This window comes from Aquarana catesbeiana, linkage group LG01, assembly GCF_042186555.1.
Source record: "Aquarana catesbeiana isolate 2022-GZ linkage group LG01, ASM4218655v1, whole genome shotgun sequence".
In the NCBI taxonomy this organism is placed as follows: domain Eukaryota; kingdom Metazoa; phylum Chordata; class Amphibia; order Anura; family Ranidae; genus Aquarana; species Aquarana catesbeiana.
Genome location: NC_133324.1, coordinates 628,358,786 through 628,377,638, shown reverse-complemented (window position 1 = coordinate 628,377,638; position 18,853 = coordinate 628,358,786). Strand labels below are relative to the sequence as shown.

The 18,853-nt window shown below is 43.7% G+C and overlaps 1 protein-coding gene across 3 annotated transcripts in view; it reads left to right on the top strand.

Annotated features, from left to right (window-relative positions):
• The window catches only part of FAM13A (family with sequence similarity 13 member A), a 280,680-nt gene that overhangs the window by 77,380 nt on the left and 184,447 nt on the right, over positions 1-18,853 (top strand). For all 3 annotated transcript variants that reach the window (XM_073600928.1, XM_073600935.1, XM_073600923.1), the window contains 3 exons: positions 2,015-2,092; positions 2,834-2,908; positions 16,720-16,782. In XM_073600928.1, the coding sequence (XP_073457029.1) occupies positions 2,015-2,092; positions 2,834-2,908; positions 16,720-16,782 (216 nt within the window). The remainder of the gene's footprint in view (positions 1-2,014; positions 2,093-2,833; positions 2,909-16,719; positions 16,783-18,853) is intronic.

Sequence of the window (18,853 nt, the reverse complement as noted above, 5' to 3'; positions counted from 1 at the left end):
GATCCATAAGACAAATTGTCTTAACTAATTAGAAATAATTTTCCAACAGTCCTGTGCTCCATGGGCGCTGTCACGGACCAGTCAACTTTTTGAAATGAGAAAGCGGGGCACCTTTTTAGCACAACGCTTGTAGGCAAAGGACTCGTGCCCCCAGTTGTGTACCACCATAAACTAGTAGGTAAAAAAATAGTGCCATTTTTTTAAATGGCACCCTGACATACCAAAATATACCTGCGTTCAGCACAACACAAAGAACAGATGTTAACCATTTCTGTGTTGTAGTGGGCTGCCTTGGAAAAAGGGGAAAAAAGGTGCAGGTCTGTTAAAGCCTGCATGCCATGTATTAGCAGCCTATGCAAAATCAAAGGGTTTCCATAAAACAACGTATGTTAATACACAACTCCTTGCTCTGCTGGAACCCTCCTTCTGTTCCTGTCACCAGGGCAGGCCTTTCAGGTATGGGAGGACATGTGACCGTACACATCTGATCCTCCACATTTGATGGCACTGAGCAGTGGGGCGACCCATCCATTAGGGGCACCGCCCGCTCTATCCTTGCCACCCCCTATATGCAGTGGATAGATTTATGCATAGCTAGCATGAATCTATCCATGGCCGCTGCGGCCACCCCCTATTCATGTGTCTGGTCCCTTTCGGGTCACCGGGCATATGAATTAGAGCGGCCAGGGTTTTTTTTTTTTTTCTTTCTTTTTAAGAACCTGATTAGAGCTGTAGGCTCTAATAGGCTTCAAAATAGAATGGACTTGGGATGCAGAGCATTGCATCTGGGGCCCACCCAGGTGTGTTGCAACAGCGAATAAAAGATCACTGTTGCACACTGATCCTCCTCCCGACCATTCAGGATACAGGTATGAAACTTGTTTCTCGATTGGCCAAAACGTCAGGAGATCCTATTGGACGCATAGCTCTGGGAGGAGGAGAGAGGAGACACCGCGGAAGCTGCTCCAGGAGAGAACACTGAAGCAGCTTTCCCTGAGCCCACCATGCTCTCACTGCCCGCATCCAGGGTAAGGACAACGGGTGGTGGTGGGGGGGCTGTGTTAGTGCCACGGGGGGTAGTGCTGCGCCACCGGCAGCCCGGGGATGAGGGGTTGTTTGCCGCCCCCTCAAAAAAAAATACAAAAAACACCAGCTGCCCATTGGTGGGCCTGAACACTGTCACTTGAAAGTGCAGTGATATCATCCACCCGGATAAACTCCGACGCCATCTAACATCGAAGCTTATTGGGAGTGATCTCCTGTAGTGAGGTGGTGGTGAGGAAGTGTGAATGGGTGAGTCTTTCTAGGACGATGGACTTTTAGCAGACAGTTTGTTACCCAGTCGTGGCAGCACTTGCTTGGATGCCTATGCTGCTTTTAGATTATTTTAGTTTTTTTTTAATCATTAAAAAAGGAATCTCTTCCATCATTTTACAATTCTTAGCTCAAAAAACATATGTACATTGCAAGGCTAAATACAATATGATGGCCCCAAGGGAGCATGTATAACAGCTGTAAAACACATTATATGTCCAAGTTTGTTCTTTTAGCACTTACACAGTAGTGTATTACATGCATGCCATTAGGAAGATTTCTCCATGTCTTCTTTTGTTTTACTGTATGACCTCTGTCTTGGACACCAAATAAAGTTTAAAAAAAAAAAGTAATTATACTTAGCCATGCATTTCCTAAGTATTTTAACTGTTATGAACATATACCCAAAGCAAACCTATTTCTTTATTTTATTTGCTGAAGGTATACTAGGTTATAGTATAGACAGATCTGCCTTTGATTGTTGCTGTATTTGAGGAGCAAACAATTAAATCAGGAGTATGGCGTTTTAAACTAGCATCCAGAAGAGACTTAAAAGAACTCCTGCCATATCATTCATAGGACCCTAGTTTATATAGGGGCCAATGTGTGTTCCACCTTGTATTTAGTAAGCTATAACATAAAAATTTGTATCTGTGTGACGTGTTACAAATATCAATTATGTATTTGTACTTTATCACAGGAATTTAATTCAGATAAGCAGTTGATTCCAACAAGGTCTGCTGAAATTGAGGTTCCTTCTATATCACCGCGAATAATGGTAGGTTTAATAACTAATATATATATATATATAATATAGTGTGCAGAGAGTTGAAATATGCAGAAACGTCTAGCAACCATTTGGACATTTGGTTATAAACGCTTTTAGTGAACAGTCTAGTAAAAATAGTTTCTGGTTGGTTGCTAGTGGGGAAGGTATACAGCTAGCAGTTTTATTTTCACTTCAAAATCCCTGTTAATTTTCACCTGACGTGTTAATATAATATAGGAGTCTAATGGGGCGTACACACGGTCGGACTTTTTGTCTACAAAAGTCCGACAGCCTGTCCGACAGACTTCCGGCGGACTTTCGGCGGACTTGCAGCAGACTTTCTAACGAACTGACTTGCCTACATACGACCACACAAAAGTCCGACGGATTCGTACGTGATGACGTACACCGGACTAAAATAAGGAAGTTCATAGCCAGTAGCCAATAGCTGCCCTAGCGTGGGTTTTTGTCCGTCGGACTAGCACACAGACGAGCGGATTTCGGGGTCCGTCGTAGTTACGACGTAAAGATTTGAAGCATGTTTCAAATCTAAAGTCCGTCGGATTTGAGGCTGAAAAAGTCTGCTGAAAGTCCGGAGAAGCCCACACACGATCAGATTACCAGCCAGCTTTAGTCCGTCGGTGTCCGTTGGACTTTTGTAGACGAAAAGTCCGACCGTGTGTACGCCCCATTACTGTCCACTGTATGACTGACTGTAATTTCACAGGTCATATTCTGTAATTAACACAGGTGCATTCATTGGAACAGCCATTGAAGACAAGTAGTATTGATATAGACAGCCCTAAATTATCGCCAAGATTAAAGGTAGGTGAAGAAGACCTTTTAAAAAAAAAAAAAAAAAAAAAGTTTCCTTAAAGTGCATAAAACTAGATTTGTGTAAAGCCTAGATGTGTCTATGAAATTGTAGCTTTGCATTTGTAAATTTTGATATGTTGGCTTTGAGCTGGGTTTGAAGACATAGAGCTTATTAATTCACTATATGAACACCACCCCACTTTCCAGTTAATTTAGGTATTTTCAGTTACGGGTACTGTTAATGTGACAACTTGACAACTGGGCACTTAACTCCCCTTCCTAACCAGACCAATTTTCAACTTTCGGTGCTCTCACATTTTTTTTTTTCCAAATTTATTTTTATTATATTTCAATAGTAGGTACAAAACAGAACAGAGCCTATTGGGCATACCCAGGCTCGGTCAACAAATACAAAGACAACAAAACAAGAGAAAAAAAAAAAAAAACACATAGAAACATTCTATATGTTCCTAACTAAACCATTGTACGCTCAACCACCTTTGCAGATTATTCAAAACAGTCCTCCAATTCCATGTGTATGCTGCAGTGCCCATTTTATTCATTTATGGAATGAGATGTGCAAGATATTAACATATTCATATTCCCCCCCTTCCCATGCCTATCGACTGAACAGCCCAGGGACTTATTATGACATCAGGAACGCCATTTGAGCCATTCCCGGTTACTTAATGGAGTGAATTAATCATCAATCGAGTCTACATTAGTAGATAGGGATTCCGTCCAAATATCCCATATTTTGTGGAATTTTTTTTTCACAACCACGTGACAAGTAAGTAGCTTTATACAGTGGTAGGGCCGCATTCACCAACCTCTTCCAGAAATTTATTGAAGGTGCAGATGAGGCTTTCCATCTGAGTACTATGGATTTACGGGCATAGTAAAGTAATAGTCCTAGCAGGGTTCTGATTGCCCGGCATGGGGCCAGCGGTTTAACGAGTCCTAGCAGACATACCTCTACAGACAATGGCACAGGAACAGTGGTGACAGTCAAATTAAATTTGGTTACCTCGACCCAAAAAATTGTAATCTGAGGACAATTCCAAAAAATATGAATGAAATCCGCTGGGACTGAGTTACACCTCCAACAAGAGGCAGAAATAGATGGATAGATTCTATGTAAGCGCTCGGGCGTGTAATAAACCTTATGTATTTTAAATTGCACCAGTTTATCTCTGGCTGATACTAGCTGTGAGAAGGGGTATTCCCACATTTCTTCCCAATCTTCTGTGTCCAATGCAGGGAAATCTACCTCCCACTTTGCCTTAAGGTTTTCTAGTCCCCTGTGTACGTTAGGGAGTAATGCCTTATATATGGAAGATAAGGGTTTAGATAGAGCTTCATCTCTGAGCAGAGTCTCTAGATTCGAGGTGTAAAAGGCCACGGAAGCACCTGCAAACTGAGTGTTGAAAGCGTGCCTAAGCTGCAGAAATCTAAACAGGTGTGAGTTAGGTTGAAAGAACAATATAATTTACCTATCAAAAGTCTGTATTTTGCCTTCTAGACAAATTTGATTTATATATTTAATGCCCTTACCTGCCCATACCCCAGGGTCGGGAATGGACCCGAATTCTGGTAATTGCGGATTGAACCAAAGGGGGCTATAAGGGGAAATGTGTCCAGAAGGGATGGGACGTATTAAGTTTGCCACTGTCCACGCCCGTATTACCGCTGTCATTGATGATGTAAGAGGGAAGGGAGCTCTAGAGCCCCGGTAAAGTAGATTCCTTAGCGCCTCATAAGACCCCAAACATGCTGCTTCCAGAACCACTGCTGCGTTGGACTCATCAGAGATCAGCCAGTTGTGGGCGTGTGATAGCATGGCCGCCACAAAATAGGAGTGAAGGTCAGGGCAAGCCAAGCCCCCCTCTCCCCAAGGTCTCTGCAGCACCGTCAGCTTAAATCTCGGCTGACCGGATCCCCAGAGAAAAGATAATAGAACGGTGTTTATTAGGCAAAATATCTTTTTGGGGATCCAGACAGGTGCATGTCTTAGAGCGTAGAGAAAGGCAGGCAGAAGCTTCATCTTAAATAAATTGATCCTCCCGATTAAAGAGAGGGGAAGATTCGCCCACGCCCTCAGTCTCTTTCTCATCCTCTGCACCAGTGGTTCCAAGTTAAGGGTATAATAGTTAGAGGTAGATGTGGAGATATGAATACCTAGATATTTAATTTTGTCTGTCCATATTAAAGGTAGATTAGGATCTGCTATATCTTTTGCGACCCCATCTATCAGCAAAATTTGGGATTTATCCCAGTTTACTTTGAGCCCCGAACAGCTAGTGAAATTAGAGAGAATGGTCAAAGTCTCCCGAATGGATTGGGCAGGGTCACTCAAGAAAAGGATAAGATCATCCGCATACAAAGCCACTTTCTCATGAATGGATCCCACCTGTATGCCCCTAACCCCGTCTGCCTGTCTGAGGGCCGAGGCAAGTGGCTCCATCACCAAGGCAAAAAGGGCCGGTGACAGTGGACAACCTTGCCTCGTGTGTCTTTCAACAAAAAAGGGCGCCGACAGAGCACCACCAAGCTTAATCTGCGCCGTTGGATCTTTATATAAAATATCAATCCATCTGCGGAATACCTCTCCAAAACCCATAACTTCTAGGACCGTGGACATAAAAGGCCATGCCACTGAATCGAAGGCCTTCTCCATGTCCAGTGTCACCATTACTCTTGTAGAGGACTCAGTGGAAGGTAGCTGGAGATGGGTGAACACCCTACGTAAATTTATATCTGTTGACTTCCCTGGCATGAAACCAGTCTGGTCTATATTAATCGGGGATGGAAGAATCGTCCGCAGTCTGGTCGCTAGCATTTTTGTCAAAATCTTGAGGTCATAGTTTAGCAGGGATATCGGCCTATAAGAAGCACAGAGGGATATGCCTTTGCCGGGCTTAGGGATGAGGACTATGTGTGCCTGATACATTGAAGGGGGTAAGGACATCTGTTTTTTACTTTCAGAGAAGACTTTTAACAATTTTGGTGCAAGTAGTGAGGCGTACATTCTGTACCATTCACCAGGTAGGCCATCGGGCCCTGGTGTTTTACCACTAGGAAATGAGCAGATCGCCTCTTCTATCTCCTCAGTGGTAAACTCTCTATCTAAAAATTCTAAATCTTTCTGCGAAAGAGTGGGTAGGCGTAGGGACTGCAAAAATTCCCTACGTCGATCTTCAGGCCATCCAGGGACCGCCTTATATAAGTTTTCGTAGAAGGATCTGAATTCATCTATAATTAGTTCGGGGGTAGAGATAACCTGACCATCTGAACCACAGATTTCTGACACCACCGTCTGCATTTTAGAATCTGCAACTAAATTCGCTAGGAGCTTGCTATTTTTATCTCCGGATGCAAAGATCTTCCCTGCCAAGGAATTTAAATCTAGATGTGTGGCCGAGACAAGATGTAGAGACAATGCTCTTCTTGCCTCAGCTAACCGGCTAAAGTGATCCAGGGTTGGGGATCCAGAAAAAGCCTCCGCCGCTCTAGCCTCTCCCTCCTCCAGTGCCTGGACCCGACCGGACATCTCAGAATGGACCGCTTTAATAGCTGAAATGTATTCTCCTCTGGTGTTGGCCTTAAAAGCATCCCAGACTATCTTCGCTGAGGCTGAATCCTCATTAATCTCCCAGTATTGTTGTAGTTTGGGAGAGACCTCCTCCCCCACCCTCGAATCCTGCACCCATTTGGGTGCTAAACGCCAACAGTCACGACTCCTGGTGTTTGACAACTCCAAGGTGACCTCCAGAGGTGCATGATCAGAGAGGCCCGCCGGTAAGTACGAGACCCCTCTCACCGCCGCCAGGGCACAGGTGTTGCCAAAGACCAAATCGATCCTGGAACCAGATTTATGAGTAGTAGAGTGAAAGGAGTAAGCCCTAGTTGTTTGGTGCTTCCATCTCCAAATTTCAGTATAATTAAAAGCTTGTGCCCAATGAAGCAGGTCTGGCGAATACGCCCTATTTGGATTGGACGAATCCAGGGACAGATCCAAGGTAGAATTAAAATCTCCAGCTATATATAGTCTGGAGAATTGTAATGTAGCTAAAAGCTCATATACCTTGTAGAGGATCCGTTGGCTAAAGGGCGGAGGCACATATATATTCACTAAAGCATAGACCACCGCCCTGAACTCCAGCAATAGAATTATGAATCGGCCCTCTTGATCAGTTTGTAGATGCACGACCTTATATGCAAGGGATTTGTTCAATAAAATAGCCACTCCCCTTGCATAACTGGAGTACGTTGCATGAAAGGATTGCCGTACCCAGGGTCTGCGTAGCGCTAGGATCTTGTTCCCCAGAAGATGAGTCTCCTGTAGGAACAAGATATGGGGTTTGTGATTATTCAGATATTTAAACATTAATGCCCTTTTTACCTTGTCATTAAGACCCCTTACATTCCATGATACCAGTTTCAACTCCATTAATGCAGTGACAGATTATAATTAAACATAATGATAACTACATATAGGGAGTCAGCCCCCACGGGACCAGGGGGGAGTGCTGAAAGGATAACAATTTTTGCACTTGACATGGTGAGCATTAATAAGACACATGAAATGTAGGTATCAGTCAGTGGATGTAGAGCGTACAAAAAAGAAAAAAACAAAAGGTAACTTGTGAACTCCCTACTGACCATGAAGTACCCCTAAAGAGAAGATAAACACTGAACAGAAAACAATAACTATGGTCAGTTTAATACCCGAACCTAAACTCAAACTTCTAGATCTTCAGACTTCTGAAAGAAAAAAAGTTCCAAAGTGTAGCGACTCGGTGTCGCCAATGCCTCTTCAATTGGCGGGTAAAAGAAAAAAGCAAAAAGAGAAAAAGAGAAAAAAAAACCCCAAAAAAACTGGGGGGGGGGGGGTTGATACTTCAGTGAGTTACTTCTAACAAGGTGGCTCCGTAGTAGAAGAATGTATAGTAAAAGCACATCTATTCTTGAACTAGAGGGATCTTTTAACGATTAATGTTCCCAAAAAAAATAAAAAAAATAACGTGTACAATTCTGCGTGAGGAGCGCAGGAGCCAACGAGCAACAACATCTGATGATGAAGTCTAAGAAGCTATACAACAGGAACTGTTAGCTGGATGAACTACCCCCTCGAACAGGGATCCGGAAGGAAAATGGGATCTTTGTGCTGATTTCGGATAGCGACTCATACTTGCGTTTTACTGTAGGTTGTTCAGCCAGTCATCAGCGTCAGCCGGAGAATCAAAGAATCTGACCGTGCCATTGTAAGGGACTCGAAGACGGCTGGGGTACAACATGCTGTATTTAATGTCCTTTTCACGTAGGCGCTTACGAACATCATTAAAGGACTTCCTCTTGCGCTGCAGTTCTGCAGAGAAATCTGGAAACAAAAGAACTGAGCCACTGCCGTATGAAAGCGGGGAATGATTGCGAGCTGCGGAAAGGATCCTGTCATGGTCCCTGAAGTTGAGAAAGCGGACCAAGAAAGGTCAGGGATTTGCACCAGGGATACTGCGTCCCGTGGGTACACGATGTGCACGCTCGACGACATAGGTCGGAGAGGTATCCGCGAGGTCCAGCAGTTTCTTGAAGAATTCTTCCGCGAACTCCGCCGGTCGGTCACCCTCTTCCCCTTCTGGGAGACCCAAAACGCGGACGTTGTTGCGTCTCGCTCTGTTTTCTGCGTCATCAGATTTAGCGACAAGCAGTTGTACCGTATGCTGTAATTCCGCTATGGTGTTGGTGTGGGTAGCTGTAAGGTCTTCAGTGGCAGAGATTCTAGATTCTGATTCAGTCAGCCTACCTCTGATCTTATCCAGGTCATTTCTAATGAGATTACATTCCTCTGCGAGGCGATCTATTCTCACTAGCATGGAGGTTTTACTTTGTTCGATGGCGGCCAGGATCACTGCAGTACTATCCTGAGGGGGTGGGGCAGAGAGAGCCGCACTCGGCGCTTCGGGCTCCATGGCTAATTCTGTCAGCAAGGTTTGCAGTCTCCCTATAAGAGAAGGATCCAGTTGTGCAGCTGGTGAAGGTAGACGCTCAGTCGGTGTAGGGGCCAGGCGACCGGGCATGGCCCTTGGGCCGGTTCTTAGGGCCCATTGAGTAAAGGTGGGGAGTAAGTTCCAACAGTCCTTCACTGACCCGCAGGTAAAGGCTGTCCAGTGAGGGGGGCCGGCCAGGTGAGCCCTGCAGAAGGATCAGGGAGCTGGATGGATATAGGAGGGTAAGAAGGGTGCTGGACCCCAGAGCACCCCAGCCTGCCCACCCAGTTGGTTACCCCAGATGGCTCAGCAGGAAGGTGTAGGGCCAGCAGGGGGCGTGGGCGGCAGAGTCCGCGCTCCCGAGTGGAATTCAGGCCGGTCGCGATGCTCCCCGGCCGGCCGGCGGCCCAGGAAAGTGCGGTGGGCGGCAGGCTGCACTAGGCCGCGGCCGCGCCGGATGGTCCCAGCGGCCCCACGGATCACCGGACCCCACCAGACACACAGAGGGGCAAGTTGGGGGATGAAAGGAGCCCCTTACCTTGCGGATTAAGTCCCGGAGCGGCTCGCTTTAGCAGGGCACAGGCCGGGAAAATGGCGGCGGCCGCGGATGTGAAGGCCTGGTTGTTTTCTGGCTGATCCCCGGCCGGACCTCCACAATATCTCAACAGGCTGCAGCAGGGAATAGTTGTGAGTCAGCAGGCAGGTATTTTTTCATTTTTGGCTAATATATTGTGCAGATGGCTAAGGATTTAGTATCGGATGCTCAGAGCTCCTCACTAGCACTTCTGCCTGCTCTCACATCCGGACACGCCCCGTGCTCTCACATTTTGAATGACAATTACTCAGTCATGCAACACTGTCCCCATATGAAATTTTTGTCCTTTTTTTCATACAAATAGAGCTTTCTTTTGGTGGTATTTATTCAACTGGGTTTTTTATTTTTTGCGCTATAAATCGAAAAAGACTGAAAATTCGGGAACAAAAAACCCCCCAAAATCTTTGTTTCTGTTTAAATGTATTGGCAGAGTATTGCACATTATTGCACAGTATGGGCACAGAGCAGCACTGTGGGCACTACAGATCCAGCCCACAGCGCTGCTAAAAACGATCTCTCCCCCTCTCCCCTCGCACTGTACAGATAGGTACAGAGAGGGGTGGGAGGAACCGGCGTCATGACGCCGGTTTGTTTACATGTGATCACTCCGTCATTTGACGGAGCATTCACATGGTAAATGGCCGCTACAAGCGGCCATTTACCACGATCCGTGATGCGCCGGGTCTTCCGGAACCGGCTTTCACGGATGTTTTCGGGAGCGCACCCCGGGGGGGGGGGGGGCACGCGAGAGCAACGTTCTGGGAGGACGTCCATGGGCACCCTCCCAGAATAAGCCGACCACGCTGTAGCTGTCTTTCGGCTATGGCCCGGTCGGCAAGTGGTTAATGAAAACAGATGGACTCTCTGCACTTCCTCTGAAGCGTTTCACCAAAAGTATAGACTTAAAGCGGTGTTTTGGCTGAAATTTTTTTTTTTTTAGCTAAAAATACCTCTCTGATACTCATGCCTAGTGTAGTCTAATAGAGGTATGCTGTAAACTAAGGCCCGTTTTGATATTTTAATATTTGTGCAGCGTTGTTTTCTTGAAGTCTCAGAAGACCGTGGCCATCTCCTGTGTGGGCATCCAAAGCTGCACTGTCCTCCTTCCTGTATTCCATGCATTCTGGCTACCCAGCAAGTCTAATTACTTGTAGGTAGGGTTAGAGGAACATGCTATGACTCGGCGATGCCCATTGCCTCCTGGGATTGATGACACACATCTCCGAGGAGACAATGCAAAGCGCTGCGGTTACAAAGGAGGAGGTGAAAAAAGATAAATGCTGAAATAAAGTGAGCCCAAAAGGAAAGCCAATTCGGGTACACATTAGTGCTGGATGGTGAGGAGTGTAAAATGTGGGTGGAACTCCGCATTAAAGCAGAACATAAGTCTACATACTTACCTCTCCCAACGGTACTGTGCCGGCATCTTGTTCTGAGTGTCTGTTTTCGGGTTTCTGCATTAGCCAGCAGTGGATGACATCGCTTTTGGGCATGTTGTGGAGGCCTTCATCTCGGCACTTGGAGACTGACCCAGCATCGTAAGCTGAGCTGCACATGCACAGCTTACTTTACATTGCCAGAAGAGACAGCAAGCGGGCAGGTAGGGGGAATTTATTTCAGAAGAGACAGTGTATGTCTCTTCTGTGAAAAAAAAGCTTGCCTGCTCATGTTTTCTACAGCGGGACTTCAGATGCACTTTAAAGCATAACTAAACCTAAGAACAAAAATGTAATATACTGACTTTTAAAAAACTGTCCTTTAAAAAAAAAATGACACAGAGGGGTCACCATCTACATTCCAACACTACAAAGAATGCTATAAGAAATGCAAAAGCACAATCAGGGCAGCAAAATAGACCACACGAGACACATAGTGGAAGAGAGTAAAAATGATCCCAAAAAATGTTTAAATATAATAGTAAAAAGGCAAAGTCAACCTATATAGGCTCCATAAAGAATAGTCAGGGAAAGTTGGTTATGCAGTGACAAGGAGAAGGCAACTGTGTTTAAATAAATTCTTCTCCTCAGTTTTTACTAAGTAAAGGGAGGGGTATAATAAACAACACTGTATTGTCAGCAACACAACATGGAATGTACCCTTTTGGCTAACATAAGCCAGTATTAAAAAAAAAAAAAAAAAAAAAAAAAAAAAAAACTTAAAAAACCTGTGAACAAATCACCAGGACCAGATGGTTTACACCCAGGACTCTTCAAAGAGCTTAGCCAGTTTATTGTTAGACCATTATTCCTAATCTTTAAGGACCGCTTACTGACCAGAATGGTACCAGCTGATTGGCGAAAAGCCTAACGTGGAACAAATTTAGAAAAAAAGGGCCAAGATATATACCTAGAAACTACAGACCAGTAGTAACCATCATGGATTTATGAAGGATTGTTCATGCCAATCCAACCTATTAACATTTTATGGAGAAGTGAGCTGTTATCTGCATAGAGCAAGGCCTGTGAACATACACTACTCCATAAATGCTTAATTTACAAACTGAGGTCCGTTGGCATTGATATGTGTACAGTGGGGATGGAAAGTATTCAGACCCCCTTAAATTTTTCACTTTTTGTAATATTTCAGCCGTTTGCTAAAATCATTTAATCAGTTAATTTTTTTTCCTCATTAATGTACACACAGCATCCCATATTGACAGAAAAACACAGAATTGTTGACATGTTTGCAGATTTATTAAAAAAGAAAAACTGAAATATCACATGATCCTAAGTATTCAGACCCTTTGCTCAGTATTTAGTAGAAGCACCCTTTTGATCTAATACAGCCATGAGTCTTTTTGGGAAAGATGCAACAAGTTTTTCACACCTGGATTTGGGGATCTTCTGCCATTCCTCCTTGCAGATCCTCTCCAGTTCTGTCAGGTTGCATGGTAAACGTTGGTGGACAGCCATTTTTAGGTCTCTCCAGAGATGCTCAATTGGGTTTAAGTCAGGGCTCTGGCTGGGCCATTCAAGAACAGTCACGGAGTTGTTGTGAAGCCATGACTTCGTTATTTTAGCTGTGTGCTTAGGGTCATTGTCTTGTTGGAAGGTAAACCTTCGGCCCAGTCTGAGGTCCTGAGCACCCTGAGAAGGTTTTCGTCCAGGATATCCCTGTACTTGGCCGCATTCATCTTTCCCTCGATTGCAACCATTCGTCCCGTCCCTTCAGCTGAAAAACACCCCCAGAGCATGATGCTGCCACCACCATGCTTCACTGTTGGGACTGTATTGGACAGGTGATGAGCAGTGCCTGTTTTTCTCCACACATACTGCTTAGAATTAAGGCCAAAAAGTTCTCTCTTGGTCTCATCAGACCAGAGAATCTTATTTCTCACCATCTTGGAGTCCTTCAGGTGTTTTTTAGCAAACACCATGCAGGCTTTCATGTGTCTTGCACTGAGGAGAGGCTTCCGTCGGGCCACTCTGCCATAAAGCCCCGACTGATGGAGGGCTGCAGTGATGGTTGACTTTCTACAACTTTCTCCCATCTCCCGACTGCATCTCTGCAGCTCAGCCACAGTGATCTTTGTTTCTTCTTTACCTCTCTCACCAAGGCTCTTCTCCCCCGATAGCTCAGTTTGGCCGGACGGCCAGCTCTAGGAGGGATTCTGGTCATCCCAAACGTCTTCCATTTAAGGATTATGGAGGCCACTGTGCTCTTAGGAACCTTAAGTGCAGCAGAAATTTTTTTGTAACCTTGGCCAAATCTGTGCCTTGCCACAATTCTGTCTCTGAGCTCTTCAGGCAGTTCCTTTTGACCTCATGATTCTCATTTTGCTCTGACATGCACTGTGAGCTGTAAGGTCTTATATAGACAGGTGTGTGCCTTTCCTAATCAAGTCAAATCAGTATAATCAAACACAGCTGGACTCAAATGAAGGTGTAGAACCATCCCAAGGATGATCAGTAGAAATGGACAGCACCTGAGTTAAATATAGGAGTGTCACAGCAAAGGGTCTGAATACTTAGGACCATGTGATATTTCAGTTTTTTCTTTTTTTAATAAATCTGCAAAAATGTCAACAATTCTGTGCTTTTCTGTCAATATGGGGTGCTGTGTATACATTAATGAGGAAAAAAATGAACTTAAATGATCTTAGCAAATGGCTGTAATATAACAAAGAGTGAAAAATTTAAGAAGGTCTGAATACTTTCCGTCCCCACTGTACATAGCAATGTCAACTGACCTCAGTTTGTAAATTAAGCATTTATGGAGTAGTGTATGTTCACAGGCCTTCCTCTATGCAGATAACAGCTCACTTCTCTATAAAATTAATAACCTCACAACAGGACTCTGCAAATTTACAGGAAGACCTTGATAACATAGGAATGGGCAACTACATAAAAAATGAGATTTAATAATGATAAATGTAAAGTAATGCACGTGGGGGCTAAAAATATGAATGCAAGTTACTGGCTAGTTGTGGAACCTCTGGGGGAATCAAGGATGGAAAAGGATCTGGGGGTTCTAGTAGATCACAGGCTCAGCTATAGCATGCAATGCCAAGCCGCAGCAAGCGAGGCCAGTAGCCTATTGGCATGTATTAAAAAATGTATCTATCTAAAGAGATAAAAGTATAATTCTACCAATTTATAAAATTCTGGGTTAGCCATATCTTTGCATATGACGTTCATTTCTGGTAACCAATCCTCAGGAAGGATGTGCTGGAACTGGAGAGAGTCTAGAGAGGGCAACAAAGCTAATAAGTACATACAGAAATAGTGTTGCGCTGTTAATGTGCTGCAAAAATATTCAAAATAATACAGTGTGTGTGTGTGTATATCATTATAATTTAGAGGTTTTCTTGTTATGTTGGCCATATCCCTATATTGCAATCTTTATCAAGAATTCTAATTCCCCCCCACTCCCAAATGGGGTAGGACTTTAGGACTTTTAAAGACTCAAGAAGGTATTTTGTTTTTCTCTATAAAATGTAAAATTGGGTAAAGAGGACAATATTTAAAATTCCACATGGTAAAGCGAACACAGGATCATCAAATATTTTATGATATATGATCCTGTGTTTGCTTTACTATATGGAATTTTAAATATTATTCTGTGTACCCAATTTTACTTAATCTTTATTAAAATGTATACATTTTTATAAGAAAAACAAATACCTTTTTGAGCCTTTAAAGTCCCACCCCTTGGTGGAATTATATGTTGGTCTTAGGAGAGCTTATACATGGATGGGTGTTACTAACCTGATATGGGCCAAAAGATAGTTGAAAGACATCAATATATTTGATTTTGGTACAAAAGTTTGACCCTGCTTGAAGTGTTCTGAGCTGTTGAATAGAGTCAGTTTTTTTTTTTTTTTTTTTTTTTTTTTTTTGAAACCTGCCCAAAGACCTGAGCAGGCATGACTTGATCATCATCACAGAAAACAGTTTGCAGAGCACTGCATAGTGATCCCAGAAATAGAAAGGTCAGTAGGTTCATGTCAGTGCAGGGGGAGGGGGGGGCTGGTCAAAGAGGAAGAAGCCAATGTTGGTTTATTTAGTGGGACCAATGGATATGGAGCACATTTTATAATCTATCCACCTAACCAGAGGCAGAAAAGAGTACCCATCCCATGTCCATTAGATCATTAACTGATTCTGGCTACTGTCAATTTATGCCCAAAGATCTCTTTTTCAGTTGAATCCGAAAGTTTTCTAAAAAGCGATAAATGTCTGGCTCAAAGGTTTCTCTTCTCCTCTCCTGGTGCTGCTTCTGTTTAGGCATGGTCTTGGGTGCACATTTGCTTGGGTGTTTTCATGCCTTACGGGATGAAAGGAGAGTCGGCAGCACAGGAGCTCTTTACATGTGCAGCCAGCTCATTCTTGTTCCCATACAGACCCCTCTAATTTGTAGGTTGTTACTAATTTATAACCAGCAAGAAAACTCTCTATGGCTGTATGTGTATGCAAACTTGTAGCAAAACTAGAGATGTTAGAAGTTTGTGTACATTTTCAGGTCTTAACCTGAGATTGGAGGCACAGTAGGTCATATATTGTTTTTTTTTTTTTGTTTTTTTTTGTGCTCTGAAATGACTGAACAGGAGTGCAGATGTATGTTAAGTATTCACTATTCCGGCCTTTCTCAACCTTTTCAACATGGAAGAACCCTTGAAATTGTATTTTGGTTTCAGGGAACCCCTGCTAAAAATTACTATAGCTACAGCTCCTGATACGTTGGTGTGATGGTCAGTGAGACAAATGCTCCTTACACTTGTGGTCATTGGTTAGGTTCCCACTGACACCATTCATCTTTTTAGCTATCTGTATGGTGGAAATTCTATCTGAGAGGCAGAAATTGCTCAAGGAACCCCTGGCAACCTCTGGAGGAACCTTGGGGTTTCTTGAAACCCTGGTTGATAAACCCTGCACTATACCTATACCTGCTATTCTTTCTTGTTTTTAAATATTTTTAGTTTTGATTTTGAAACTTTTATCTATTAATGTTGTTTAGTTCTCCTTTACCTAAACACATTCATTAAAATTATTTAATCTGGGTGTTTTGGTCCTTTTTAAAGTGGATGTAAACCCAATGTCATCCTTTCTAAACTACTGCCATAGGGGTTATCTATAAGGATATACATGCCTCCTGCATGTATCTTTACCTGTCAAATGTCTCCCCTCTGTCTGTTATGAGACCCGAAAAACTGCAGATTCTGTGGGTGGGTCTGTTGTCTGGAGCTCGGTGGGTGGAGTCGTGATGTCAGTAGACTCCCCGCCCACCTCTACACTCCCCTGTGTATTTCTAACACTGAACTTCTGCTATGATCTCTAACATCCAGTGAAAAGACAGGAAAGTAACCACATGACTTCAGCATGCCAAATCATGCTGAGGTGTGGAACAGCCAATCCTTGCAGAGCTGCTGAAGAAAAGAGTGGCGGAGGGAATTAAAAAATACTGCATGTGTCTTAGGCTGTCACTCACAGCAAGGGGGAGTATTTGACAAAGTTTTTCTCACTTTGTCAAGATTTTTCACACTGAACAATAAAAGAGCATTGCTCAGAGATGGATTAACTCTGTGTGGCAAGACTGGGCTCAAATGATAGGAAATCTTATACTTTACGGTATGATATAATTTTTTTTTTTTTTTTTCCCGGGTTTACATCCACTTTAAGCTATAAACTGTATACTTTTCAATATGCAAAGCATTTCCATCCAGAAATAAACCTTGTAATGCGTTACATGATGTGCTTAGTAATTTATGGCTTATTTGCATTTTTGTTGTATATTGACAGGATGACATTGTGTCACGATCAGGAAATCTTTCTAGTAGTGTTCCCTCTCCATTGCCAAGAAAGGTAAGGAAGAGAGTGATAGAAATATTATGTCACGTTGTGGAGCATGGTAAAGAGAGGTAAAGAAAACATTTCATTACTGTGTACATAGCAGAGTCAGGCTCGGTTCACACATGGGCGGCACGACTTGCAGGTCGCCTCAGCGAGGCGACCTGCAAACGACTGCCGGGGCGACTTGCGAGACGACTTCTGCATAGAAGTCTATGCAAGTCGCCCCAAGTCGCCCCCAAAGTAATACAGGAACCTTTTTCTAAGTCGGAGCGACTTGCGTCGCTCCGATTAGAACGGTTCCATAGCACAGAACGGGAGGCGACTTGTCAGGCGACTAGGTCGCCTGACAAGTCGCCCCAGTGTGAACCGAGCCTCAGTGTTTAAAACGTCTATAAACCCAAGAATGTTATATATTATAGCTTACTAGTCCTTAGATGTGGTGGCTGCATTATTATTCTTTTTTCAACCTTGGTGTATTTTCTGCAACTACAAAAATAACCTGTTGATCTTGCCAGAATTTCATTGTCCTTGTAAATTCCTGTGTGCTGAACTGATATCTCAAACAATGTTTTTGGCTGTCCTAGTTTTCTTTTGTGAACTACAGATCGCCTCTTCTCTCAGTAATGGAGGAGGTGGTTACGCGTATTTACTAATTCCCTGTATCATTCTTTAGAATTGTTACATTTTAGTTCTTGTTACAAAGACATATGTATTTCCAGTGAACCTCAACACCATTAAAGAGGTTGTAAACCTCCCAATAAAAAAAAAAAAAAAACCTGCAAGAAAAAGGCATAATGAGTTAGTATGCATTGCATACTAGTGCATTATGAAATGCTTCCCTTTAGAACAATGCCCTGCAGTGGCGCCGGCACACCCCTGACACGACCGATGTCTTTCCTGGAGTTACTTTCGGGTTCGCAGGCCCTGGCCTTGTGATTAGCTGGAGTCGCGATGACGTCACTCCTGTGCATGCGCTCAGGTGCCGCCAGTCACGGCATGGGCCCTGAAGAAACGGCACGAGCAGGCCATACCTTCAGTGTGCATGCGCCGCGTATATAGTAAATATCTCCTAAACGGTGCAAGTTTAGGAGATATTTACGGTACCTACAGGTAAGCCTTACCTGTAGGTACAAATTAAGAGAAAGACTTCCTCTTTAAGTGGCCATATTGTGGTATATTAACTACTGCCCATATTAACAAAATTTCTCAGAGGTGAAAATAACTTAAGCAACATTCATTTTTGCCCAATCTGCACATACAAATGCATTGGATGAATGACTGACTAAGCAATTTTTTTTAAATAAATAGTATTGTTTACTTTCTTCCATATTAGCTATTTGTAGAGTATGGTCAGTCTTTCCAATTGGCCAACAAGGTTTTCAGAGTTCATTACATTTAGGCCGGCCATAGACGGTTTGAATCTCGGCTGGTTCAGTAGGAACCAGCCGAGATTCAAACCGTGTGTGGGCAGGCTGAATGTACCAAGTTGATCGATCAACTTGGGTACGGCCAGCCTGCCGGATTCATTTGTGATTATATCTAACGGCTTCTATTGCCACTATCAATAATCATGGTCTTCTCCCGGTGGGGATGGCTACCCCCGCCCCCACCGGGAGCAGACAATTGCACGGCAGGAGGGATTCTCCTGTCAGCACTATTTGTGTTGATGGGGAATTGTGCAAAATTTGCATCATCTATGGCCTGCCTTATTGGTGTGCAAGCTCTTGATCCAGCGATGTCCACAAGAACCCTGGCTCTCCAGGGACTCCCACTCCTGATTGGCTTTTGGCCAAAGGGGAATGCGTTCGCTGGTCCCACACGTGTGCAAGCAACAATTGTCCCACACATGTGAGCTATTGCCGCGAACGTCGGATTATGAGCAGTAATTCTAGCACTAGACCTCCTCTGTAGATAAAAAGTGGTAACCTGTAAAGTCTTTTAAAATGTCGCCTATGGATAGTAAAAGGTTCTTCGTTTGTCGCCATTGCCTGGGCGTACACAATTTTAACGCGTGACATGTTTAACTATTTTACTTTTTATGTTTTTTGCCTTAAAATTTAAAGAAGTGTTTCTTCCCAAAAAA